Genomic DNA, 27,441 nt, shown 5'->3' with positions numbered 1-27,441 from the left:
ACTGTAGCCTTGACCTCCCGGGCTCAGGTGATCACCCTGCCTCAGCCAGCACATGCCACCATGTCCAGCTAATTTTTTTTTTTTTTTTGTAGGGACAGGGTCTTGCTTTACTGGTCTCCCGGGCTCAAGCAGTCTTCTTGCCTTGACCTCCCAAAGTGCTGGAATAACAGGCACAAGCCACCATGCTCAGGGTATATTTTATTTTACTTTATTGAATGTTTTTAAAGACAGGGTCTTGCTCTGCCACTCAGCCTGGAGTGCCATGGAATGATCATAGGTAACTGCAGTATTGAACTCCCGGGTGATAAACCGATCCTCCTACCTCAGCCTCCTGAGTAGCTAAGACTAACAGGTGTGAGTCACCATGCCTGGCTGGACTAATTTTTAAACTTTTCGTAGAGAACGGGTTTCGCTTTATTGCTTAGGCTGGTCTTGAGCTCTTGGCTTCAGGCAATCTTCCTGCCTCTGCCTGCCTCATGCCTGTAAGTCCTAGGATTACAGGCATGAGCCACTGTCCCAGGCCTGAGCAGCCTCTTTGTAAGCCCAGGTAAGCAGCCTCTGCCCAGACTGACCTGCCCTGGGTCACTATTCTGACTTCTGAAGATCACGTGTCTCCAACCATTTCTACCCAAACCACTGGCTACTCCCAAATTCCCAGCCCTTTGTCCCAGACAGCAGTGACAGGACATCATACAGGAGCCGTTCCTGCTTCCCCACCCTCTGCCCCGGAGAGTCCAGTGATCTACCTACGCATAGTTCATGGTCCCCACCCCCACCTCCCAGAGCCCACCCAGTGATCTACCTGCGCATAGTTCACGCCCCCCCCCCCCCCCCCGCCCCAGAGCCCACCCAGTGATCTACCTACGCATAGTTCATGGTCCCCATCCCCACCTCCTAGAGCCCACCCAGTGATCTACCTGTGAACAGTTCATGTCCCCAACCCCCAGAGCCCAGTGATCTACCTGTGCATAGTTCATGTCCCCACCCCCTGCAGCCCACCCAGTGATCTACCTGTGCATAGTTCATGTCTCCACCCCCCACAGTCCAGTGATCTACCTGCACATAGGTCATGTCCCCAACCCCTAGAGCCCAGTGATCTACCTGCGCATAGTTCATGTCCCCACCCCCCACCCCCCAGAGCCCAATGATCTACCTGCACATAGTCCATGGTCCCGACCCCCAACCCCCCAGAGCCCAGTGATCTACCTGCACATAGTTCATGGTCCCCAACCCCCGCCCCCCAGAGCCTACCCAGTGATCTACCTATGCATAGTTCATGGTCTTCACCCCCCACCCCCCAGAGCCCACCCAGTGATCTACCTGCGCATAGTTCATGGTCTCCATGGTGCTGTCATAGGCAGAGCGGAGAGAGGCAAAGTTGATAAGCACATCTACTTCTGGGTGCTTCCTCATGGCGTCAGCCATGTTCTTGAAGACAGGGATCAGGATCTCCTTGTGCCCCCAGTAAAACTTCTGCTTGTGGTCCCCACTGTGAGAAAGTAAAAGAATTAGGACATCCTCAACCTGTCAGGACTGGGGATGGGGAAGCTGAGGGGAGGAATTTCACCTAGAAGGCAGAAAAGGCATTGGTCTCTGCCCTCAAAGAATTTTCATCTAAGGGACAAAGGAATACTGACTGCCCCTGTCTCTAGGATGGGCAAAGCCTTCCCCAGCAAAGGGAATGAGCTTGCTGACTCCCCAAGCCCTGCCTTTTTTTTTTTTTTTTTTGAGACAGGGTCTTGCTCTGTCACCCAGGCTGGAGCGGCAGTAGCATAATCAGAGTTCACTGCAACCTCAACCTCCAAGGCTCAGGCAATCCTCCTGCCTCAGCCTCCCAAGTAGCTGGGACTACAGGTGCACACCACCACACCCGGCTAATTTTTAAATTATCTCTAGAGATAGGGGTCTCCCTATGTTGCCAAGGGCTGGTCTCAAACTCCTGGGCTCAAGCAATTCTCCCACTTCAACCTCCCAAAGTGCTAGGATTACAGGCATGAGCCACTGTGCCCAGCCCCAAGCTTTGTCTTAGCAGAGGAAGGAGATACTTCCCACCATGGGGTAACTCACGTGAAAGGGTAGACCATGGCAGCCACTGAGGGCTCATCTCGGGAGCAGACATAGTCAAAGTCCAGCATGCCTTGCACGGCCCGGGTCTGCATGCCCCACACAATGGCCTTGGTGTGGCGGCTGAAGAGGGTGGTGCTCTTTCCTGGTGGGCAAAGACACAGAGAGTGCACCCAGAACACATACCCCCCGGAGACCTGCAGGGGCCAGGGCTGCCTGCCAGACCCCTCCACGCCCCATGTCCACAGGGTGATGCCTCATCACAACCGTAAAGGAATGTCAAGAGGACAGAATTCTGAGATCTTGGGGAGGAGGTGCCTCGATTTTTCTGGATGAAGGTGGCAGGAAGAGCAAATCAAGCTAAGAGGGCCTGCCTATCTGGTAAGTAGCTCTGCAAAGTACAGAGAAAGAAGGGCCCACAGTCAAAAATGCCCAGGAGAATTCCTACAGGACCTGCTTCATCTCCCAGGCAAGGTGTGTCATCAGGTTATATGCAAATGAGGTCCTGACAAATTATTTTTAAAGTAATTGGAAAAAAATGTTTAGCTCTCCCAATTTCGGTGGGCTCAGGACTTACAAATGATGTCCCAACAATGCTTACCACCCTGTAAATCTGGACATAAAACCAGCTCCAGTTAGGGTTTGAATCAGCATTAATTCTAGGTCAGTGTAGGTCCAATGAAGAGGTTTGCTGCAGCCGGGGCTGAGGACACAGCAGCCTTATCACTAACTGAGGTTCCTGCCAGGGCTCTGCACAAGGCAGGAGCAGCAAGCTAGTTACACAGGGCCAGCGCCCTCAATCTGCCTTCCTGTTTTTCCTGTCCTTCTCCCTTCTACCAGGTGGCTCTTTCCTGCTCAGGACAGTGCTCTTGGACAGACCCTCCAGTGGGCACTTAAGAGGTAAGGCGCAGGCCAGGTGCAGTGGCTCACGCCTGTAATTCCAGCACTTTGGGAGGCTGAGACCGGTAGATCACTTGAGCTCCAGAGTTCAAGACCAGCCTGGCCAACATGGTGAAACCCTGTCTGTAATAAAAATACAAAAATTAGCTGGATGTAGTGGTGGGCGCCTGTAATCCCAGGCTGAGGCAGGGAGAATCGCTTGAACCCGGAAGGCAGAGGTTGCCGCGAGCTGAGATCGCGCCACTGCACTCCAGCCCGGGACTCCATCTCAAAAAAAAAAAAAAATTTGTGTGGTGGCATGTGCCTGTAATCCCAGCTTCTTGGGAAACCAACACACAATCACTTGAACCAAGCAGGCGGAGGTTGCAGTGAGCCAAGATTCCACCACTGCACTCCACCTTGGGCCACAGAGTGAGCCCTGTCTCAAAAAAACAAAACAAAACAAAACAAAAGGTAAGGGAACAAAAGGAGCTGGCAGAAATACAGTTCTCTAGATGGGCCTAGTGGTGCATGCTTGAGTCCTAGCTACTTAGGAGACTGAGGTGGGAGGATCACTTGAGCCCAGGAATTCGAAACCAGCCTCTGCAGCATAGTAAGACCCCACCTCAAAAACAAAACAAAACAAAACAAAAAAACCTTCCATGATGTGATTATTACGCATTGTACACCTGTACCAAAATATCTCATGCACCCCTAGTATGTACTCACAAAAATTTTAAAAAGAAGATTTCAATGCAAGTATATTTAACAACAAAAAAAGTGCAGTCCTTAGCCTAAAGGGAAAGGACTTTTACCACACTTCAGGCAGCTGACCTTCCCCTCTGGGTCCCTGCAAGTCCTAGAGGAGGAAAGCAGCCCTCAGGGAGTTTCTGAGCTCCCCTAGGGAGAATGATGCATCTAGCCCAGTGGCATCTGGTATTAATTAACCTACTGTACTAGAGCAGGCTTGGCTAACCAAGTTCATGGTCTCATTAAATCCCTGTACAGGCCTGCCTCCCATCACAGCCTTAAGCTTCTCATGGCAGAAGTTTCCTGATGCTGCAAATATGTGGAATTTACTGTCACCTAGACCCACCTGGGTTCTGCTGAGACATGAGATCACAGAACAAGGGAAGCCACCTAATTCAGTTCCCCCACTTCCCAGTCCCAGGAAACTGAAGCCCAGAGATGCCAAATGACTGAGGTCCGAGGTCATCCAGCATCAGAGCCAGGATTACATAATCACTTAAAATGCAGCTCAACTGTGAAAGTGAGGAGGGAGAATACAAGCGTGAGTTCATGACCCGCCATCCTCAGGGGAAGCCTGCATCATGTCACCCCCGACAGGTGATGCACGTGCACATGCTTCTGATCTATCTACTCTGCCAGCTACAGAAATCAAGACAAAGCCTGGAATCTACAAACCTACCAGCATCTCCAGCAGGAAACGGCGGAGGTGAAGTGGCCCTTCCTCAAGCTCAGAGAAACCAAAGCTGAAGGGTGTATCCTCAGCTTACCAGCAGCAGAGAGGCCCGAGAGAACCTCTGCGCCGGGGGCTATGCCCCCTACACCAGGCCTCCTCTGGCCTCACTGAGGGGAGGGCTCGCTCAGCCATCATCTGCTCTCCCTCCCTGACGCACCCTCCTTTTATTTCTCACACTCCAGAAAGGAACAAGGATAACCCCCCTCCTCATAACCTTCCTCCCCTTCAGAGCACAGAGAGTTCCTGGAGAACCAGGGCCGGTCCCTGTTCTTTCCACACTGGGCTAACTCTGCTCTTAACTTTTTCCAGAGACAAAAACATCAGGATTAAAGCCAGGTGGCCAGAGGGCTGCATTCCGGGCCTTTCCAGCTGGTTATCAACCCTGCCAATTACTCCTCCCCCATCCCTTAGCAAGGGGACAACAAAAGACTTCCCTGCCTCCACGGCTGTGAATGTCAAAGTTAAATGGAAGCTCTGATGCTATGAACTAATTAATCCACTCAGCTAGGCCAGTGGGTGAATGCACATGCACAGAAGTGTCCACTATAAAATGTGACCTCATACGCCAGACAATGCTCATACCCCTTCCAATGACCCAGTCTCTAGATGCACACCCTTCTGCGCTTCTGTCTACCTCCTTCTCCACCTCTCTTGTTCCTCCACAACCCCCAGAAAAAGATAAACTGGTCCCTGGAGCTTGAGGATGAAGCTGGCAGTGGTGAAGCTGAGGCAGGAAAGGTGAGAAAATGACATCAGGAGATGTAAATGAGAAGCAGGGGTGACTTGTGGCTCCCCTTCTGCACCCAGCAGCGACAGACACCCACGGCTGTCTGCCACTCCCCATTCAGTTGGATGGCTCCCTTCTTCCCAGGCGACACTCTCTCCTTGACACCACTCCACTCTCCAGGGCTGTGGGTCTGGCTCTTGCTCCTTCCAAAGTCTCTACCCCCTCCCAAGTCTGGAGCCAGAAACAGCCACACAGTGAGGAGAGCGCTGAGTGGGGCGTGTACTGAGCAGAGATAGGAGGGGAGGAAGAGCGAAGACTTAGGACTTGGGGTCAGGCCACACCAAGGCAGGGACAGAAAATAGACCAGACGACACTGCAACCCACCAGGGGAGGGGAAACAGAGCACACGGTAAAACTGTCACCCGCTAACAAAGCCACACGCGGAGTGGGGGCAGGGTGGGGGCATCCTACCTTGCAGGGATCTTGGACTTGGGACTGAATCTGTCAAAGAAAATGACCAAGGCAACTGAGTGATCCACTGATGGCTGGAGGCTTTGGAGGGAGAGGGTGGGAACAGGGAAGGGTCCCATGGACAAGCCTTTCAGGGTTAAAGCCCTCACCATCCCTCTCCTGTTCTGCAATGGACAGCGGAGTAAGGCCAGCAGAAGAGGTGACAGCACTGATAAGCAGAATGGAAGCAAGAAAGAGCAAAGACCAAAGGGGCAGAGAGTGGGTAGGAGGAGGACGAAGGCTGGGCAGGTGTGCTCAACACCAGCGCCTCCCCCAGGCCCTCTGCAGGGACAGCTGGATGACTTGAACTCTGGGTTCTCCAGCTGGTGCGGTCCCACCCTCTTAATGCCAACCCCCTTTTGTCTCCACGAAACACTATGAGATGATTGGCCAGCATGGGGTTGACCTGTGCTGTGGACAAAGATGCTGATTTGGGACAGTGTCACTATTTCCCAAAATGCCGTAAGCAAAGTGTGTCCCAGGAAGAGGCTGCACAGGTGTACCAGCCCAGGGGTAACTAACACCACTTATGTAGAGCTGGCTGCAAGGGCTGGCCGGCAGGAATCACATCTACATGGAGAGAAAAATCAGTTGAAATACGGATGGGCTGACAGGCGAGGGTTTTTCTTGCTGGGGATTCAGAGGAGGGAATGTCTGTTAGGGCCCTAAGATGGTGGGGGTGGGCTGGGAACTGCTGTTGTAGGAGCTGGCTCTGTCATCCTGGGGTCCCGGCGTCTGCCCTCCACTTGGGAGAAGAGTCTCAGAGAATTTCCACTTCCTGGAATTTCTGTAACCCTATCTCCTCCACAGCCTCCCTGCCCAGTTCACATCCCCATAAGAAGAACAGGGGTAGAAGAGAATAGGGGGAATGGAGGTGACCAGGCACAGCGTGGGTCCTCCGCCTCAGGAGTGCCCACAGGGGAGGTTCAAGTCATACCATCCTCGCGTCCCAGGCACACTCCCATTGCAAAACCCAAACCACTTTTCATCCACCTCTGCCAGCCCAGGGGGGAAAGGGAAAGGGGAGAGAGATACAGAGGGTACCGAAAGGCCACTCCCTGGAACATGCCTGAAGCCTCAGGGAGTTACCTTGTGGCATGGCAGGCTTGGCCTTCTTTGCAGGCGCCACCTCATCGGCCCTGGACTCAGAAAAAGATGCTGTCCTGCTGGGGGCTGGCGTCTGGGGTGAGACAAGGAGAGTAAGAGGTAAGAGTCACAGCTGGGAAAAAAGCCACTGGTCCTCAAAGGCCCCAAAGAAAACTAATAAAAATTATGCATGGCAATGCTCTTTATAAGCTGCTTCCAAAAGTACTAACAATCCTCTAAGATATGAATTAATATTATCCCACGTTACAGATGAGCAAACTGAGGCCCTGAGTGGACAAAATACTGGCTAAGGTTGCTCTCTCAGCAAAAAGTAAGAGAGTAACAATTTTTAAGTTTTTCTTTTCTTTTTCAGATTAATTCTCGCTCTGTTGCCCAGAGCTGGAGTGCAATGGCGCCATCACAGCTCACTGCAACCTCTGCCTCCCGGGTTCAAGCGATTCTCAGGCCTGAGCCTCCCGAGTAACTGGGATTACAGACATGTACCACCATATCCGGCTAATTTTTGTATTTTTAGTAGAGACGCGGTTTCACCATGTTGGCCAGGCTGGTCTCGAACTCTTGACCTTAGGTGATCCGCCAGTCTCGGCCTCCCAAAGTGCTGGGATTACAGGCATGAGCCACCATGCCCGGCCACAATTTGAACTTGGTTCCAATTTTAAAATCCTTGGTCCTTCCATTATACTACTTTGATCAGGGCAGGAAAAAAATTGGCAGAGATCCAGAAACCAACCATGTACTAACTCCTGCTGTATTTCCTCTATGCCCCCAGGGAACAGAGGAGGAGGACTGTATTCTAGTGGAAAAGATGAGATGGTTCCTTCCCATAAGGTTGGGAGAGGCTGGCACCTACCGATGTGCTCCCACTGGCATTGAGGAGGAAGTTTGCAGTGTGGGCCGCCGTGGGTGGCTGGTTGGGGATGGGCCGGTGGCCCAGGGCCATGCCTACAATGGCCGTCATGTGAGTCTCTGTGCCAAAGACATGGATGGGGATCCCAGTGGTCTTCCCTGTAAGGGAAGGAAAAAAACATCCATAATTCAAGTCTGCAGATAAGAGCCCAAGTCCATGTGATCCTGCAAAGGCCCTTTTAGAGCCATGATCAGTGTTTGGCGCATTTAGTGCAAGACCAATATCCAGGGCAAATCAGCTGTCATAATTCACCACCAGACAAAGCTTTCTAAAGGTCACTTCCTGATAACAAGAGCAAGAAACAGGCCAGGTGCAGTGGCTCACGCCTGTAATCCCAGCACTTTGGGAGGCCGAGGCTGGCAGATCACTTGAGGTCAGGAGTTTGAGACCACCTGGGCCAACGTGGTGAAACCCTGTCTCTACCAAAAACACAAAAAATTAGCCAGGTGTGGTGGCGTGCGCCTGTAATCTCAGCTACTCGGAGGCTCAGGCAGGAGGATCCCTTGAAACTAGCAGGCAGAGGTTGCAAAGCAAGCTGAGATCGCACCACTGCACTCCAGCCTGGGCGACAGTGCGAGACTTTTGTCTCCAAAAAAAAAAAGACACAAAAACAAGAAATATATTTACTGGCAAGATAGCAAGATTCAAGTAACCAAATTATCAGAGCCTGTATTCCTCCTGCTCAGGTCCCAGCTCTCCAGCTTTCCTTAGCCTTCATCACATGCATCCACCAGTGCTTGGTCTCTGTTCCTAAACACCCTGAGCCCGTTCCCCCAGGGCTCTGGCCCTGCTCCTCCCTCTGCATGGAACTCTCCATGGAGCTTCCCCTGGCTGCTCTCTGGTCTCCCAGCTCAACCCAAGCACCGTCTCCTGAAAAAGGCCCCCTCTGACCTTGATGGTCACTCTCTCCCATGCCACACTCCCCTCTTCCTTATATAGACAGACCCCTAGCATCTTCTCCTACTGTTTATTTGTGGAATGTTCTAATTTTAAGAGCATGATTTGGTAACTTCACTGTGCTGTCCCCACGCCTGCCCCACTGCACATAGCAGGTCCTCAGCTTTGAACCAGCTCTATGAAAAATAAAACAAAAGGCTCACACCTGTAATTCCAACACTTTAGGAGGCCTAGGCGGCTGGATCGCTTGAGTCCAAGAGTTCGAGACCAGCCTGGGCAACAGGGCAAAAGTTCGTCTACAAAAAAATCAGCCAGGCGTGTGCTAATTTTTTGTACAAAAATTGTATTTATTGTGGTGTGCATCTGTAGTCCTAGCTACTCAGGAGGTTGAGGTGGGAGGATCCCTTGAGTCTGGGAGGCAGAGGTTGCAGTAAGCTGTGATCACACCACTACTCTCTAGCCTGGGTGACAGAGTGAGACCCTGTCTCCAGAAAAAAAAAAAAATGCCTGTAATCCCAGCACTTTGGGAGGCCAAGGCAGGTGGATCACGAGGTCAAGAGATTGAGACCATCCTGGCTAACACAGTGAAACCTGGTCTCTACTAAAAAAAAAAAAAAAAAAAAAAAAAAATTAGATGGGCGTGGTGGCAGGTGCCTGTAGTCCCAGCTACTTGGGAGGCTGAGGCAGGAGAATGGCGTGGACCCGGGAGGCGGAGCTTGCAGTGAGCAGAGATCATGCCACTGGACTCCAGCCTGGGTGACAGAGTGAAACTCTGTCTCATAAAAAAAAAAAAAAAGAGAGAGAGAGAGAAAAAGAAAAAAAAAATTAACCCCATTCAATTCAAACCTAAGTCAAATTGTGTCACTTGGCTGGGTGCAGTGGCTCACATCTATAATCCTAGCACTTTGGGAGGCAAAGCCAGGAGGATCACTTGAGACCACGTGTTTGAGATCAACTTGGGCAACACAGTGAGACACTATCTCACAACAATTTTTTTTTTTTAATTAGCCAGGCGTGGTGGTGCGCACCCGTGGTCCCCAATACTTGGGAGGTTGAGGTGGGAGGATCACTTGAGCCCACAAGGTCGAGGCTGCAATAAGCTATGATGGTACCACTGCACTCCAGCCTGGGTGACAAAGCAAGGCACTGTCTCAAAATAATAACAACAATAATAAATATGTGGTTCCTCTGCTTAAATACCTCTTGTGCCTACTATCTCACAGTGATGGCCAAGTCCTCCTGTGACCTGTAGTGTCTCACTGCCACTCTATCAGCCCCAGCCCCTTACCACTGCAGGTATTGGAATTTGTCCTTCCCTCTCCAAGAGTCACCATGGTGCTGCTCCCTCATTCTAGGTCTTTGCTCAAATGTCAGTTTTCCTTTCTTTTCTTTCCTTTTTTTTTTGATACAGGGTCTCACTCTGTCACCCAGGCTGAAGCATAGTGGCATGATGATGGCTCACTGCAGCCTCAACCTCCCAGGTTCAGGTGATCCTCCCACCTCAGTCTCCCAAGTAGCTGGGACTACAGGTATGTCACCATAATCAGCTAATTTTTGTATTTTTTTTTTGTAGAGGCGGGGTCTTGCCATGTTGCCCAGACTGGTCTTGAACTCCTGAGCTCAAGCGATCCTCCCGCTTCGGCCTCCCAAAGTATGTGAGCCACCATGCCCAGCCTTGATCAAGTTTGATCAAGCATTTTCTGATCTCCCTATTGAAGGTTGCCCTGGCCCCTCCCACACGCATTCTCCCTTTCCCTGCTTTGTTTTCCTTCCTGGCACTCGGCACCCCCTGACATCACAGTTTGCGTCCTCTGTTCCATGAAGGCTTGCTGTCTGTCCATTTGTGGCTGTAACCCTCATCACCAGCACAAAGCCCAGCACAGAGCGAGTGGTCTTTAATAAATATCTGTTAAGTGTAGAGCTGAATGAAAATGCTTTCCTGACCACACCAAAGTTTAGGACAGCACTCTGTGTTGGGACAGGGAATGGAAACCCAAACTGCACACCCAGGAAGGGGAGTGGAGAGAGAGTGAAAGAGCCCAAGACGGATGCTCAGGAATCAGGAATCCCAAAGAGGAAGGTCACCCACACTCAGGGCGAGGGGGACAGAAAGGTCCCCATCTTACCGACTTCTCCCATCACCCGTAAACCCTCCTGATAGTTGGGGCCACCTCTTCGGACAAAGACTGTTACTTCGTGCTCCTTCAGGGGGCCCTGGTAATCTCGAATTGCTCTCACGATGCCCTGGAAGCCCAAAGGGACATGTGACTAAAAACAAGGCAGCCACAACTCAATGATTTATAACCAGAATAAACAAATGTACCAGGTGTATGTGACAAGGGCTGCTCCCCAGGAAGCATGGGACTACGCACAAACAGCCACGGCCTGGGATATGATCACTCAGAATGTTGCTGAGGTGGGAACGTGGGGTACGCGGGATTGACACCCCTTAATGTCACGGAGGCTCCAGGCTTCCATTGTCAGCAAGGCCTTGCTGGTCTCTCTTTTGTTCCGTCTACAGTCATTACTGCCTCCTACTACATTTTTTTTGGTGGGGATATCTATGTTGGGCTCTATGCAAGGGTTCTCAGAGGTACTAAGACATAGTCAATGTCCTACAAAAGCTTCTTGGCCGGGCGCGGTGGCTCAAGCCTGTAATCCCAGCACTTTGGGAGGCCGAGACGGGCAAATCACAAGGTCAGGAGATCGAGACCATCCTGGATAACACGGTGAAACCCCGTCTCTACTAAAGAATACAAAAAACTAGCCGGGGGAGGTGGCGGGCGCCTGTAGTCCCAGCTACTCGGGAGGCTGAGGCAGGAGAATGGCGTAAACCTGGGAGGCGGAGCTTGCAGTGAGCTGAGATCCGGCCACTGCACTCCAGCTCGGGCGACAGAGTGAGACTCCGTCTCAAAAAACAAAAAAACAAAAAACAAAAAAGCTTCTTAAGTGATGTGTGGGAACAGTTCTTTTTTTTTTTTTTTTGAGACAAATTCTCGCTCTGTCACCCGGGCTGGAGTGCAGTGGTGCGAGCTTGGCTCACTGCAACCTGTGCCTCCCAGGTTCAAGCGATTCTCCTGTCTCAGCCTCCCGAGTAGCTGGGACTACAGACGCCTGCCACCATATCAGGCTAATTTTTTTTATTTTTAGTAGAGATGAGGTTTCACCATATTGGTCAGGCTAATCTCAAACTCCTAACCTCAGGTGATCCATCCACCTCGGCCTCCCAAAGTGCTGAATTACAAGTGTGAACCACCGCGCCCAGCACAGTGTAAGAACAATTCTTACAATGGATATCCACTTTGGAAAAATGAGAGGGTGGAAAGGTGTGTCCAGTTATGTTTCTCAAAACAGAGGCTAGATTTTGAGCCTGGAGTCTGACTTCTGTCACCCAAGGCATTTCACACAAAGCTCCATGTACAGTACCTGCTCCAAACCAAGTGCCCTAACCAAGGATCAGTGCAGGGCAGCTCCGAAGTTAAATCAAAGCTGCTGAGGCTCCCCTGTCCCAGATTTGTCTGTTAAATCAGGTCCAGTTATGGACACCCTGTTTTTGGCAGGACTGATGGAGTCTGGTCCCACGTTTTATTTATTTTTTGAGACAGGGTCTCATTGTTGCCCAGGCTGAAGCACAGTGGCACGATCACGGCTCACTACAGCCTCGACCTCCTGGGCTCAAGTGATCCTCCTAGCTCAGCCCACTAATTTTTTTGAATTTTAGTAGAGATGAGGTCTCATTATATTGCCCAGCCTTGTCTTCAACTTCTGAGCTCAAGTGATCCTCCTGCCTCAGCCTCTCAAAGTGCTAGAATTATAGTTATGAGTCACTACGCCCAGCCCTTCACTTCTTGAGGTCTCAGACTTTCAAGTTTCACACTTACCTAGTCATTATTCTCAAAACTCACATGGATCCACCAGATGTGGCACACTCTTTTGAATATACTCACTGAGCATCTGACAGTATGGAATATTAATAAAGGGCCTCCTTGGGTGGCTATCTTGAAAGGGATGACTCTTGAGACACATTAGCTCTGTCATCCTTGTTGACAGCAGTCACATGTGCTTTTAAAGCATGTGCAAACACAGCCCTGACCCGTGAATAGGCACCCAGGCTGAGAAGACCCTGGTAGGACGAGAGGAGCGCCAGATCATCAAAGCACTTTCTTCATTCCGATCTTTTGGAAAAAGGGCTCATGACTGAGATATAAGAACAGGATGGCCAGGCGCAGTGGCTCATGCCTATAATCCCAGCACTTTGGGAGGCCAAGGCAGGCAGATCACGAGGTCAGGAGGTCAAGACCATCCTGGCTAACACGGTGAAACCTCATCTCTACTAAAAATACAAAAAAAATTAGCCAGGTGTGGTGGCGGGCACCTGCAGTCCCAGCGTGAACCTGGGGGGCGGAGGTTGCAGTGAGCCGAGATTGTGCCATTACACTCCAGCCTGGGCGACAGAGCGAGACTCCATCTCAAAAAAAAAAAAGACCAAGGAGATGCAGAGAAACCAGAGTCTCACAAGACTGTTGAAAGTAAGGAGGATCGGTTGGTTGGACATGGTGGTTCACATCTGTAATACCAGCACTTTGGGAGGCTAAGGCGGGTGGATCACCTGAGGTCAAGAGTTCGAGACTAGCCTAGCCAATATGGTGAAACCCCCTCTCCACTAAAAATACAAAAATTAGCTGGGCATCGTGGTGGGTGTCTGTAATCCCAGCTACTCAGGAGGTTGAGGCAGGAGAATCACTTGAACCCAGAAGGCAGAGGTTGTAGTGAGCTGAGATTGTGCCATTGCACTCCAGCCTTGACAACAAGAGTGAAACTTGAAAGGGGAGGGGGAGAGGGAGAAGGATAGAGGGGGGAAAGAGGGGGAGAGAGCAGGAGAGAGGGGGAAAGAAAGAAAGAAGGAAAGGAAGGAAGGAAGGAAGGAAGGAAGGAAGGAGGAAGGAAGGGAGGGAGAAAAGAAAAAATAAAAGAAAAGAAAAAAGAAAAGAAAGAGCAAGCAAAGGAAAACAAAGGAGGAAAGGAAGGAAGGGAAGGAAGGGAAGGAAGGGAAGGAAGGAAGGGAAGGAAGGAAGGGAAGGAAGGAAGGGAAGGACGGGAAGGAAGGGAAGGAAGGAGGAAGAAGGGGAAGAAGGAAGGAAGGAAGGGAAGGAAGGAAGGGAAGGAAGGGAAGGAAGGAAGGAAGAAGAAGGGAAGGAAGGAAGGACGGAGGAAGGAAGGAAGGGAAGGAAGGGAAGGAAGGAAGGGAAGGAAGGAAGGGAAGGAAGGAAGGGAAGGAGAAGGAAGGGAAGGAAGGAAGGAAGGAAGGAAGGAAGGGAAGGAAGGAAGGAAGGAAGGAAGGGAAGGAAGGAAGGGAAGGAAGGAAGGAAGGAAGGAAGGGAAGGAAGGAAGGGAAGGAAGGAAGGAAGGAAGGAAGGAAGGGAAGGAAGGGAAGGAAGGAAGGGAAGGAAGGAAGGGAAGGAAGGAAGGGAAGGAAGGAAGGAAGGAAGGGAAGGAAGGAAGGAAGGGAAGGAAGGAAGGAAGAAGGGAAGGAAGGGAAGGAAGGAAGGAAGGAAGGAAGGAGGGAAGGAAGGAAGGAAGGAAGGAAGGAAGGAAGGAAGGAAGGAAGGGAAGGAAGGAAGGGAAGGAAGGAAGGAAGGAAGGAAGGGAAGGAAGGAAGGGAAGGAAGGAAGGGAAGGAAGGAAGGGAAGGAAGGAAAGGAAGGAAGGAAGGAAGGAAGGAAGGAAAGGAAGGAAGGGAAGGAAGGGAAGGAAGGAAGGAAGGAAGGAAGGAAGGAAGGAAGGAAGGAAGGAAGGAAGGAAGGAAGGAAGGAAGGAAGGAAGGAAGGAAGGATGGATTGAGCCAGTGCTCCAAAGCATTGGTCCTGGGAAGGAAGAATGCAGAAATTTGCCTCCCATCCTTCAGGTGGGAAGAGTTATGGTCCAGCCTGGCAGCTGCTTGCCCAGAGACACACAGCGTCAGATGCGCAGCTCCTGTCCCAGTGTCTTCTCCACCCACTTAAGAGAACATGGGGCAAGAGCCCCCTACCTGACCTGGGAACTCATGGTAACTTGGCTCTGGCTCAAACTCTGCTTTCAAGGCCCCTTCCCTGCTTTCCCCAAACCACTTTCCCCAGAAACTGCTGTAGCTGTTACCTTGAATGTAGCAGCCACATTGGTGAAGTTTGCAATGCTGCCGCCAATGATGAGGATCTTGCCTGGATTTGGAGTGAGAGAGAAATCAAAAACAGTTACAGAGGTAGACTTGAGCATCTTCCCAACAATCCAACTGAGGAAGTTCTTGTTCCCCTGAATGAGCGTCCCCCATCTGCCAGGAGGTATTAGGGAGTGAGCAGGACAGTCTCTCCAGACATTCCACTTTATCAGCTCAACTCTCCATTACCTATGCCACCAGACAGGGGTCAGAACAAACCCATAGGAGCACTACATAACTCCTAACCGACATCCAAAAATCCAGGTTGGTTTCTAGATATCTCTGGAGGGAATCTCTCTCTCTCTCTCTGGTTCAAGGGAAGAGGAACTGGTTTGCAGAGACCCAAAACACAGGTGGCAAAGGGGCACTAAGAATCACAGAGGCCAGGTAATATAAGGTCACTGAGTTTATTGCAATCAGAGTTTATGGCAATCGGATTAACTGAGTTTACTGCAATTGTAGCAGACACATGCCACAGCCACCTCCTCCCCTGCACTTGTTTGTAGGGTTTTATCACACATCACCTCTTGCCCTCTCAGTCCCCTCCCAGTGATAGATGTGGTCCCTACCCTCTATGCAGTCAGAGAAACCAAGAACCAAAGTTCAATGATTAGCATCAAGTTGCAAAGGACCAGGACCACACACAGCCTTGGTGACTCCTCGGACGAAGCTGTCCCATTGCAGCACGCTGGGCTGTTCTGGGGAAGGGGGGACAGGGCTGTGTGTGCGCCTGTGCGTGCAGGCGTGCGCATCTCTCACCGTCTGGGTGCTTCTCTCGGGTCATGAGGGAGAGGATAGTCTTGGCATAGTCATAGGTCTGCTGCTCGCTGGGGGCGCCCGAGTACTCCCCATAGTTTGCCAGCTCGTTGACACCCCCTAGATCACAGATGGTATCGCTGCCAAGGAGACACAGAAGTCAGTGATGGCTCTCATACTTGGGGCAGGGGGTTGCAACCTGGTGCCTGGGAGGACACACGGATCCCTCAAAACACTGGAGTTAGCCTGTGGAACTGGCCTCTTGGGCCTCCAGCCCCCAGCTCCCATGCAAGTCTGGCCTGCAGGTTAACAGTGCTACATCAGACTCTCCTGGGCAGTGTGCTCTGCCAGCCCTAGGGCACTGGGGAGCCCTGGACAGACAATGGCAGGTAAAATGAACAATGAGCACCCCCTAACACAAAGACAAGAAAAATCACACACCGAAGAGTCCCTGACAGGTGCCCAAGAGGTGTGCTGCAGCCAGAGGAAACAGTGCCAGTCACACACAGAAGGGAATGGCAGATTGCACATATAGAAATGAGCAGGTATCTACCATGCTTAAAGTGAAAAAACTGCCTATTATTGTAAAGGGTGTAGAATATAATCCTAATATTTCTATAAAGCAAAGAGTATAAATATTTATATATGCTTGACAGGACATACAGTAACTTGCTAACTGGGGTGACCTGGTCAGGGAGGAGATGGGGAAATGGCCAGGCAACTTTCACTTTCTAGCTCGTTTTCTATATTTGCTGTACGTTTGTATGGAGCACACAGTTTTCACAATTAAAACTCAAAACAGCTTCATTTTGACACAAAAAAGAAAGTTATAGGAGACACTGAGAGCAGGGCAGGCCCTCGCCAACATCCCTCGAAGCCCTCTGGGACGCCACTGCTTTCCTCTGCCCCAAATTCCCACACCAAAGTGGCAGGACCCTACCCACCCAGGCCACACACATGTGGATGCTGGGTAGCTGGGCTGGCATCCCTTCAGCAACCCCCTTCAGTCACCTGTACACGACAGAGGCGCCACCCCCGGCCACCATGGTCCAGATCCTCCCCTTGGGGTTCAGCAAGGTCAGCTTCAGGCTTGCCCCACTTTTGGCATCTAGGTCTGCAATGTAGGCTTCCTGCGGACCAGACAGCAACAGGTAGGCCCTTAGGGTGCCCCCTTTACCAGGTCCCAGATCCTAGGACCCCTCCCCGCTTTCCCTGGAGGCCCACGAAGAGGTCACTAATCACCTTAATGGAGTGGGAAGGGGCTATGCAGGACCCCACTATGCCTTGAAGACACTTGATGGCGTCTCCAAGTACCAAAACCACCCTTAGTCACAGTCACTGCCTGGGGACACACTTCCCATCTCCCTTCTCTGATGTCAAGTCCTTGGCCCTCTGCCTAAGTCCTGAGCCTCACCATGTCCCTCTGCTTAACCGTGACCTCACCCCAGCAGCTGCCTGCCCGGCCCATCACACGTGCCCCACCACCCCAGGACTCCCCAGGCCAGACTGTCTCCCAGCCCGGCCTCTTCCCTGGGCCTGGGGTACTTCCCAGAAAGTCCAACCCTGCTGTGAAGACTTCTCAGAGGACAGAGTGGGAAAGAGCAATTAAAACTCTCAGTGAGAGGCCGAGAGAATGACCTTCCGTCAGGATGAGGGGGAGCCACTTGGAATCACGGAGAGACAACAAATCAAGTGAAGAGTCGAGGGAGGCTGATTGAGAGAGAAATCTAAAAGGATTTCTGGCTGGGATTCAGAGGCTTGGCTCACTCCCACCCCCACCCCACTGGGGTTTTAAGAAAATTAAATGCTTCTCGGTCTTCCTTTCCCTGCCAAATAAACAGCTCATAAAGGGGGGCCAAATGCACATCAGAGATGAGTCAACTCCCCACCGCCCTCCCCCTAGTCCCCATCTCCTCTCTAAACCAGCCTTACCTCTGGATATGCCTCCCGCCCGAAGGGGGGAGGGAACTCGATGTCACCCCACTTCACTTTGCAGATGTAGTCGGCAGTGGCGTCCACCTTGGCCGCCAAGTCAAGGACATAGACTCCATCTTTGGTCACTACTTCAAGGGGGAGCAGAGGCAATCATCAGACACCGGCTCTGGGTAGAGACGACCACCAACCTCCAACCCCTCCACAAACACCGCTCCCATGGTGGCCCATTCAGGCCTCAGAACTCTCTAAGCTCAATAAGAAACCAGAGTGGCCCTTATGGAGACAGAGCTTTTCCCCATTAAAGGCAAAACAAATTCTACAAGGCCATTACCCTCTCCCTAACCTACAGGTAATGGGACATGGAGGTCTGTATTAGTTGCCACAGCAATTTTCAAACATCTTTACAAAACGCCACACTCCCTGCTTTGAGTATCTAACCGTGCGCAAACCCATGGTCTGGAAACTTTTTAAAAGTGTTTAAAGGTACCTGTTGCTGACAGAAGACCCCCCACCGGTATGCACATCTATGTCTCCCAGGGCCTGGCTAGGGGAAGCCACAGTGTCAGGTGGAGCAAGAGCCACGGGGTGCACTGGACTCTCAGTCAGCAGGATTCATTTATACTACTTCACTGGACACCCATCTTCCTCCTCCCCCAGGGCCATTTAGCTGATTGAGTTAGCACAAGGCCATCTGGTCCATTAGAGGGGCTGCATCCTCAGCTGGAATGATTTGATTTCTCGCCTTCTTGGACTTTGCCCTGAGAAGTCCTGGCCAGAGCCAGCCCACGCCACTCTCCCCCAACACCACCTGCTTCCTTCACATCCCAAGAGGCTGAGAACAAGCTCTTCCCAGCATCAAGGGTTAATGATTGAACAACTCCCACAGAGGGAGGCAAGTGTGGGGCCTCTGAGTGCACCAGGAAGAATGAAGGGCCAGAGGGTGAGAGCAGTGCAGAGGCTGCCAACCTCCTGCTGTCAGACAGCCTGACCTGGCACGAGGAGCAGCAGCACAGTCAGATCAAAACCAGGACTTCTGGCCGAGCATGGTGGCTCACGCCTGTAATCTCAGCACTTTGGGAGGCCAAGGCGGGCAGATTACCTGAAGTCAGGAGTTGGAGACCAGCCTGACCAACATGGTGAAACCCCGTCTCTACTAAAAATACAAAAATTAGCCGGGCATGGTGGTGGGCACCTGTAATCCCAGCTACTCAGGAGGCTGAGGCAGAAAAATTGCTTGAGCCCAGGAGGTGGAGGTTGCAGTGAGCCGAGATTGTGCCACTGTACTCCAGCCTGGGCGACAGGACAAGACTCTGTCTCAAAAACAAACAAACAAACAAACAAACAAAACAAAACAAAACAGGATTTCCCCACTTCAGAGCAAGTTAAGACCAAAGAGAGGTTGGAGTTGACTAAGAGAACTAGTCTTCTGAGAGCTCAGAAACAGGAACTGGCACTAAACAAGCATAGAAAGCCCTCTGCTTGTGCATATCTGTCTTGTGCTGACCTCTGGCAAGTGGGAGTCAGGTTGGGTACCCTTGCCCCCTCCCAGCCTAGCACACCCAGTTACCAAGGGGATTGATCTCGAGGTAGGTGAAGTACAGGTCCTCGTAGAAATTGAAGAGGCCGGAGATAAAACTGGCCAGAATTCTAGATGTGGGAGGGAGAGAGGGACAGTTCATCCATCAGGGAGCAGCTCGGCAGCACCCCAGGCTGCCCCACAGCAATCTCACTGCCACTGACAGCTTCATTTCCCAACACGCATCCCGCCAGCCCTTCCATCTCCTCTGCAACCCCTGCTCCCTGGACATCACTCTTCAGCCACTGAGGCGGAAAGGAGCTGTCAGGCGAGAAGCTGGAGGCAGAGGCGTCAGACAGACAGGGGCAAGGAGGTGAGGGACGCTGGCAGCATATTTCAGTCTGGTTGTGAGTCAGTCCCCGCCCTGCACCCAGCTGTCTTCCTCAGGACAGGGCTGTGCCTACCACCTGACACCCAGAGAGGAGACCGCTCTGCTCTCCCTGGTCTATGCCCAGAGCCTGTCAGTCTTCTCACCCCAACTGCCACCTCCCTACCGTCCCTCTTACTCAACTCTTTCTTGTCTTCAGGGGCGTGGACCAACAGGTGTTTTTTGATGTCCTCAGGATTCAGTTTCTCATCCACGCCAACAAGTAGCTTCTGGGCCTTGGCGTCTACATCACCCACATCCACACCCCCCTCATGGTGGAACAGGACGTAGTCCCCTTCTCGGGTGGCATAGATGCAGACATAGAACTCCTCCGCCTTGCAGGTGAAGAGACGGGATAGTGGGATTGGGGTTGGGGGGTGAAGCTGGTGAGAGGCGCTGAACTGGGGAAGATGGGGGGGCGTCTACCATGTACTGGGAGAGGAAACCAATTCCCATGGTCTCATTTTCTAAAACCCAGTAAAAAACATTCATCCAGAGACTTGTCCACCATCTTTTCCCCAAGGACAAGCAGAAGCAGCCACTAACCCACTGGCTGACGGTCCCGACTAAATCAGTGTGACTCCAGCTGAGGAATGGGGCCCGCCTGCAGGTCGTTCTCATCCCTGCACTGGGAAGTCTCCTTTGTTACCAGTCCTAACTCCTCCCTGCTGCAGACCAAGTCCTTTCCTTCCCCTCTGGACTCCTGAGTCCACAGCACCCTCAGCTCCTCAGTGCAGCTTCAGGGACCCTGGTCCCTCTGACTGTCCTCATCAGCTTGACTTCTTTCATCATGTTATGGCGGACAAACCCAAAGTTCCAGGAGGGAGAAGACCCAGCCTGGAGCCGCCTCACACATACCTGACTGTGGGGGACGAAGGGCTCGATCAAAAAGTTCTTGAGGAAGCCTGTGGCCTTGCCAACCTACAGAAAAATTGAGGGAAATGAAACTCAGAGGGATGGCACGTCTTGCCCCCAGGGCAGAAGGAGGGACTGCACAGAGGCGGTGCCCAAGCACCCCCACCACCATACCCAGCAGAGAGACTTTTTCAGAAAAAATGGGGTCACAGATCCCTAAGCTCAGTAAGTCCTCATGAGATGCGCTTTCACCCCTTGCTCTGGTGCGAGCTGTGCCTGAACAGGCACACTTGCCCACTCTTGCCCACTCTTGGCCTCCTCTGGAGGGTGACACAGGACCTGCACAAGTGAAAGGGCTCCAACAAGTCACGGCTATGGCAGAGCTTGATGGGGAGGGGAAACAGGGTAGGAGGGAGATGACCATTCTGCTTCATGGGCCTTGAGGAAGGCACAGTGACTCAGCCTCAGGACATGGGTCCAGGAGTGGGGAATGGGTGGAGAAGTGGGGAGCCAGGGCTTAATCACGGAAACTTCTCCACACAGACTCTCCTGGCTGAGGACCACAGGCCTGCAGAGCTAATCAGTTTGAGTGATTCCCTGGCGGCGGCTGAGGCGAGACAGCCCTCATCCCAGTAAGTCCCAAACCCCCCGCCCGGCCTGTGCGTCACTGCTGAGTCAGGGACCAGACAGCAATCCATCAGAGGTAATGAGCCGCTCCTGCTGGCCCAACGCTGCTGCCAGCTCAGATGTCTGATGTCCCCCACCCTCCCCTCCCAGAGGCCAGCAGAAGGAAGCAGGATGTGCTCCCTGGGGACGTGCTCAGCATCCCTCCCTCCCATCCCATCATCCTCTCTCCAAAGGCCTGGGAACTCAAGGGTCAGGGCACTTCATGCCTGGGTCCATGTGCAACTTCAAGGATCCCTCTTTACCCATGAAGGCTAGAAACTGGGAAATTAACATTAAGGGCTACTCTGAGGAAGCCCAAAGAGGGAGGAAGACATCTCCATCACCACCTTCATTGCTATACCCGAGGCAGTCAAGGAAGAGAACAGTTCATCCCTGGTAGAGTTTCACCCCAGACGAGCACCAGGCCCTTCAGAACCATGTGCTCCACAGAGCCAGGTGTGGATGGCACATTCTTCCCAGGCTAGGCCAAGCCTCAGCCCCACTCCCTCCCTCAGTCCTCCAGCTCCCTTGGGGAGTGAGAAGAAACACAATTTTATTTCCAGGCATTTCTTAGCCTTCCTAAACCATGCTTCACTCTAACTCTCTCATCTACATGGCTGAAATTCATCACCAAGCTGAGAGAAGTCAGTCATTGAATTTGGGCTTGGTGGCACACATCTGTAGTCCCAGTTACATGGGAGGCTGAGGCAGGAGGATTACCTGAGGCCAGGAGTTCGAGACCAGCCTGGGTAACATTCGAGACCCTATCTCTACAAAAAAAATTTAAAAAGCAGTCTGGCATGGTGGCATTCTCCTATAGTCCCAGATACTAAGGAAGCTGAGGTGGGAGGATAACTTGAACCTGGGAAGTGGAGGCTGTAGTGAGATATGAACGTGCCACTGCACTACAAACTTGAATGACAGTGTGAGACCCTGTCTTAAAAAAAATAAAGTAGGCCAGGCACAGTGCCTCACGCCTATAATCCCAGCACTTTGGGAGGCCGAGGCAGGCAGATCACCTGAGGTCAGGAGTTCAAGACCAGCCTGGCCAACATGGAGAAACCTTGTCTCTACTGAAAATACAAAATTAGCCAGGTATGGGGTGCATGCTTGTAATCCCAGCTACTCAGAAGGCTGAGGCTAGAAAATCACTTGAACCTGGGAGGCGGAGGTTGCAGTGAGCCAAGATCCGGCCATTGCACTCCAGCTAGGGCAACAAGAGCTAAATTCTGTCTCAAAAAAATAAAAAATCAAAACAATTAGCCAGGTGTTGTAGCATTGTAGCCCCAGTTAACCAGGAGGCTGAGGTGGGAGGAATGCTTGAGCCCAAGACATCGAGGTTGCAGTCTAGCCTGGGCAACAGAGCGAGACCTGTCTCAAAAATAAATAAATAAAAATTTAAAAAGGAACTGAATTTACTCTTCAACGTTATTAACTATGACATCCTAGGTTCTCGACCCAGTATGTCCTTCTGCCTACATGACTGTGTGTCTGCCTTTTTCATATTTTTTAATCCACACCTTAGGCACACATGCTATCACAAGCTACCATAACCCTTCCTTTTTGGAAACTGGAAAGAAAGGAGTTCTGAGAATGGGGCTGGGAGTGGTGGCTCACGCCTGTAATCCCAGCACTTTGGGAGGCCTGAGGTCAGGAGTTCCAGACCAGCCTGACCAGCATGGAGAAACCCCATTTCTAATAAAAATACAAAATCAGTCAGGCATGTTGGTGGATGCCTGTAATTCCAGCTACTCGGGAGGCTGAGATGGGAGAATCTCTTGAACCTGGGCGGCGGAGGTTGCGGTGAGCTGAGATCACGCTACTGCACTGCAGCCTGGGCAACAAAAGCAAAACTCCGCCTCAAAAAAAAAAAAAAAAAAAAAAAAAAACTCAGACCAGGATGGGTGCGGTGCCTCATACCTGTAATCCCAGTATTTTGGGAGGCTGAGGCAGGTGGATCACAAGGTCAGAAGTTCAAGACCAGCCTGGCCAATATGGTGAAACCCCGTCTCTACTAAAATTACAAAAATTAGCCTGCCATGGTGGCAAGTGTCTGTAGTCCCAGCTACTCAGGAGGCTGGGGCAGGAAAATCACTTGAACCAGGAGGCCAAGATTGCAGTGAGCCTAGATCACATCACTGCACTCCAGCCTGGGCAACAGAGCAAGACCCTGTCTCAAAAAAAAAGAATCAGACCATTTCCACCTGGCTCTCGAATTACATTGAGGTTACCTCTGTGGCACATCTTGCCCAAACCAATAAAAGAAAGAAGTTTGGATGATGAGGGAGCTGGGAATGGGCACCAAGACTGGGCCTACTGCTGGTGGCCACCTGAGTGGATCAGCGCCACAGGACTTCTGTCTTCCCTGAGCTACAATGAGACTGGCTGTGGGGGTGAGCCACAGAACTGCTGACCTGGAGGTGACCATATTTGCTTCTGTTACCACACACGTTCACCCTGACCCCATGCCCACTCACTGTAGCTTCCTGTCCCAGTCGTGGCTTCAGCCAGGACTTGACCCCATCCAGAGTGAGGTTGACCCCAACGAGGCCAAGTTTTCCACGACGTTTGATCAGCTGGTCTGGCTTGACTACCAAGTTCTGGAACGAGAGTGGTTTGTATTTAGAGTGAGGAAGAATTAAATAAAGGGTAGTATTTTGGAGATCCAAATAGAGGACAGCAGGGATTGACTTCCCATTCACTCTGCTCCAAAGCCAGCCCCACCCATCCTTCAGGGTCAACTCTTGGATGCTTCCCCCACCTACCCTAGCCAATACTTTGCTTTTGACAACCAGGTATCTAGAGGCATTCATGCCCAGATGGAGCCTGGCACAGAGGAGGCGCTCAGCAAATACCTGCTAAGTGAGTCAGTGATTCCCTACCCTCCCTATGTGATACATTGGCTTCTTCATTCAACAGTAAGCCCCTCAGAATATGGACCAGAACCCGTGTTCCAAAGAGGAAAACAGAGAGACAGAGCCTTGGCGCAGCAAGGAACCTTAGAGATCATCTGGTCAACCCCATCCCTGTGCTTGAACCCCGTCTACAACAGGCCCAAGCAGCAGCCCTAACCACTCCTCATACATCTCCAGGACCAGGAAACTCCCTCCATCCCTTTGTGGTAAGCTGTCTCCTAATGGGAAGAAACCCCACCACTAGTCCTAGGCTTGCTCTCTGGGCCCTGCAAGGAAATCTAAGAGCTTTCTAACAATGGCCCTGCAGAGATCTCAAGAAGGAGCCTCTATTCCATGCTGACCCTCCAGGGTCAGGGCCATTCTTCACAAAGTACAAGGTCACTCTTCCTAACTGCCTTGATACATTCCTGATATAGTCCACTTAGGGGAGGAGAGGACACATACCTACTTTTTACTGAGCACCTACCATGTGCCAGGCACCAAGGACGCTAAATGCGTCTTGCTAATCCTTACAGTTCAGAGTAAGCATTATCCCATTGGAGAGATGGGGAATCTAAAACTCAAAGAGGTGAAATGGCTTGCCCCAGGCCACATGGTTAATAGACACAGCTGTGATTTAGACACCAGTTTGACCAGCTTTCAAGCCCATGACAGGGTATACCATGCTGGGGTACCTCAACATGCAGGGCTCAGCGTGAACACAAACCCTGCTCAGCCCATGGCATGCTTCCCACAGCTGCTGCCGGCAGCCTCCAACCCCGTGACCCCATCCGCATCTGCAACAAACCAATGGCTTTCTCTTCCTCAGACCCCAGGCCATTCGTGGAGGCAGGGCTCACCTGGCTGAGCAGCCAGGGGTGGTCCTGCAGGAGGCGGCCCCAGTCTGTGTCAGGAGTGACCCGAGCATACTTGAACCGATTCTGGATGGCTGAGGTGGTGCAGATGAACTTGTAAAGGAGTTCTTTGCCCGTCTGCTCTGAAATTGCCTTGGCCGACATGGCTGCAGAGGGACCTGCTCTACCTGTCTGGGAGAGAGGAGCTGGTCAGAAGGGGGCAGGCGGGTGGAGACACTATCTTCCCCAGCAGGGCAGACCCACTTCCAGTTGCCCCCAGACAATAAAACCAGATCTCAGCGTTTCTCAAGAGGAAGGAAAGAAGGCTGTCCCAGAAGGAGGGATGGAAGAGAGATATCAAGCAGCACTTTTGCCAGCAGAGGAAGAAGATCCAGAGACAATGGGTGAGGGAAGATAGAGAAAAACAAAGGTGCCATTTGCCCTGGGACTCTTGCCTCACCCTGCCCCATTCCCTCTAGGCAAACTAGCTAACCCACAACCACACTCATCCTGGAGCAAAAGGCAGCTGCCTAGGAGGCCAGAAATACCAGTGCTTTGACCCAAATCTGAGTGCTGGTCCCATTTGAGGTGGGTAGAGACATTGAAACACCTTTCTGTTCTCTGACCAGTTCAGAATACGGCTGGAACTGCAAAAGGCTAGCCTTTCTCTCCCTACAGGTTTCATCTCCCCCACACCCAGATTTACCCTTACACATACCGTTACACACCACCAGGCCAATGGCCAAGCCAGCAAGTTTACTTAGCCTCAAACAGGGTCACACTCCCAGGTCTTGGGTAGGAGGGGAGTAGGGGAGGGGTGAGGATCATCACAAAGCTCTTTTCTCCTCTTTTCTCCCGGACACTAGCCTCCCAACTCTGAGTATGGGGCAGATAAAGGGCAGGGAAACTGACCTTTAGTACATCCCACCCGCCCCACTGAGTCATCCAGCTGCTAATTTAGAGCAAAACTCACTAAGCAAAACAGAGGCCTCTCTGGGGACCATCCTGTAGTGGTCACTTCTAACTGAGCCAGACTGAGAGGAGGAGGAGGAGGAAGAGGCAGAAACTATCCTCCATCACATGTATAAGGAAACTCATCTTGGAGTTCGAGGCTACAGTGAACTATGATTGCACTGCTGCACTGTAGCCTGGGTGTCAGAGCAAGACCTTGTGTCTAAAAAAAGATAAAAAGAAACTCATCTCATATGAGCTCTGGGAAGTACACTGAGATTGACAACCCCATCTCTGAGATGGGGAATAAAATCTCAGAGGGGTTAGGATAACTTGCCCAAGAAGCCCACCTAATAATAAGCAAGGTTGTGACACAAGACTCGAACCCAAACCCTCTTACACCTAGGTCCCCAGAAAAATCCACACCAGCCTGAGAAAAGACCATTTTTCCAAGAGCCAGGCCCATGTGTCCTTTTCACTTCAAAGCATCTATGACAAGAATTTCGTCATCTCCCCTCCCCACCACTCTGTTCTGATACATCCATCCTCCTGTGGGCAACTCAAGGAGTGAGCTGGGGAGGGGAATGGAGGGAGGCGGATATGGGAATTCAGGCCAAGAGCTTGACTGGATCAGGAAAAGTCACTGCCGTCTCCCCCACCAAGGCCCAGAAGCAAAGCTGTTGAATTTGCTGGGGGAGAAAAAAGTCAAGTACAAATAAAGGAGGGCAGAGTAAAGGAGCCCGCTGGTTTAAACGTGCTGGAAGCTGGGTCTCCATTCCCAGTTCAGAGAAGGCCAACATTCCAGGGGCCACGTTGCGCCCCCTCCCAATCAACCAGGCTGGTGGGGCTTCAGGTTCTAATCCTGGCTTGGCTGCCTCTGTCAGCCTCCCAGTTAGTATCCAGCATGGCACAATGTGTGTATTCAGTCTGGTATCTGAATAAATTGGGGTAGCTGGGAAGGGGCTCAGAGATGTTCCCTTTTCTGGCCTTCCCCTGGAATTACTTGAGACTCCTTCTCAATATAAGTTTCCAGAGATGCCTGGACCAGCCCCACTGCCCCACGGTCCTCCACCCCCCACCCACTGCTCCATTTCCCAATCTTCTTGACTCAGACCAGAAAAACTGGTCCTGAAATGGAATGGGTACACCCCCCACCCCTCTTCCAAAGAGAGTGCAGCCCAGGGCAGATCAAGGCACACTCAGAGAGGAGGGGGCAGTGGCTGACCATCCTCAGCAATTCAGACTCCTTCCATAACTCCAGGGGAAAGGAAGTCCCTGGGCAATGCCTCTCTAGAAGAAAAGTCTGAGACTGCCGGTACAACAGTCCCCTGAAGCTGGCACCTCCAAAACAGACAAAAGACCCAACTTTGGAAAGGACAAGGGAGAGAAAACAGACCCCCGCAGCTGAGAAATCAGTTTTCTTGAGACCCAGATCAAATTTCCGGTCCAAGAGTCCATCTCCATGGGGTCTTTGGAAGGAGGATAGGAGAGAAGATACAAGGGGATGATACAGGATAGAAAACAACATTTGCTAGTTTACCAAAACAAGAGATTTGCCACTAGAGTATTCTGGCTTAGAGAGGGTAGGTTGAGACAAGGAATATATACAACATAATAAAAAAATGGTCTCTGCAAATTCACCAATACAGAGAAGGCAAATGGCTCACAAACCCAGGGAGTGGACTCAGCAGAGATAAACTGCAACTTTAATGGTTCAGTGAGATCTTTTTTTTTTTTTTTTTTTTTGAGGAGTCTCGCTATGTAGCCCAGGATGGAGTGCAGTGGAGTGATCTCGGCTCACTGCAACCTCAGCATCCCAGG

At 51.5% G+C, this 27,441-nt stretch overlaps 1 protein-coding gene across 1 annotated transcript in view; it reads right to left on the bottom strand.

The window, feature by feature from the left end:
* The window catches only part of ACLY (ATP citrate lyase), a 42,023-nt gene that overhangs the window by 11,982 nt on the left and 2,600 nt on the right, over window positions 1-27,441 (bottom strand). Inside the window, exons 2-16 of the mRNA XM_030923342.1 lie at window positions 24,676-24,861; window positions 23,399-23,521; window positions 20,259-20,321; window positions 19,545-19,735; window positions 19,025-19,104; window positions 17,455-17,585; window positions 16,534-16,652; window positions 15,526-15,662; window positions 14,709-14,770; window positions 10,701-10,818; window positions 7,621-7,775; window positions 6,753-6,843; window positions 5,625-5,654; window positions 2,068-2,209; window positions 1,321-1,489 (exon numbers count right to left, since the gene is read on the bottom strand). Coding sequence (XP_030779202.1) covers window positions 1,321-1,489; window positions 2,068-2,209; window positions 5,625-5,654; window positions 6,753-6,843; window positions 7,621-7,775; window positions 10,701-10,818; window positions 14,709-14,770; window positions 15,526-15,662; window positions 16,534-16,652; window positions 17,455-17,585; window positions 19,025-19,104; window positions 19,545-19,735; window positions 20,259-20,321; window positions 23,399-23,521; window positions 24,676-24,861 — 1,797 coding nt within the window. The remainder of the gene's footprint in view (window positions 1-1,320; window positions 1,490-2,067; window positions 2,210-5,624; window positions 5,655-6,752; window positions 6,844-7,620; window positions 7,776-10,700; window positions 10,819-14,708; window positions 14,771-15,525; window positions 15,663-16,533; window positions 16,653-17,454; window positions 17,586-19,024; window positions 19,105-19,544; window positions 19,736-20,258; window positions 20,322-23,398; window positions 23,522-24,675; window positions 24,862-27,441) is intronic.

The sequence above is a fragment of the Rhinopithecus roxellana genome, chromosome 19 (assembly GCF_007565055.1).
Source record: "Rhinopithecus roxellana isolate Shanxi Qingling chromosome 19, ASM756505v1, whole genome shotgun sequence".
NCBI lineage: Eukaryota > Metazoa > Chordata > Mammalia > Primates > Cercopithecidae > Rhinopithecus > Rhinopithecus roxellana.
Note: the sequence above shows the minus strand (reverse complement) of the source record. Positions and strands in the feature narration are given on the sequence as shown.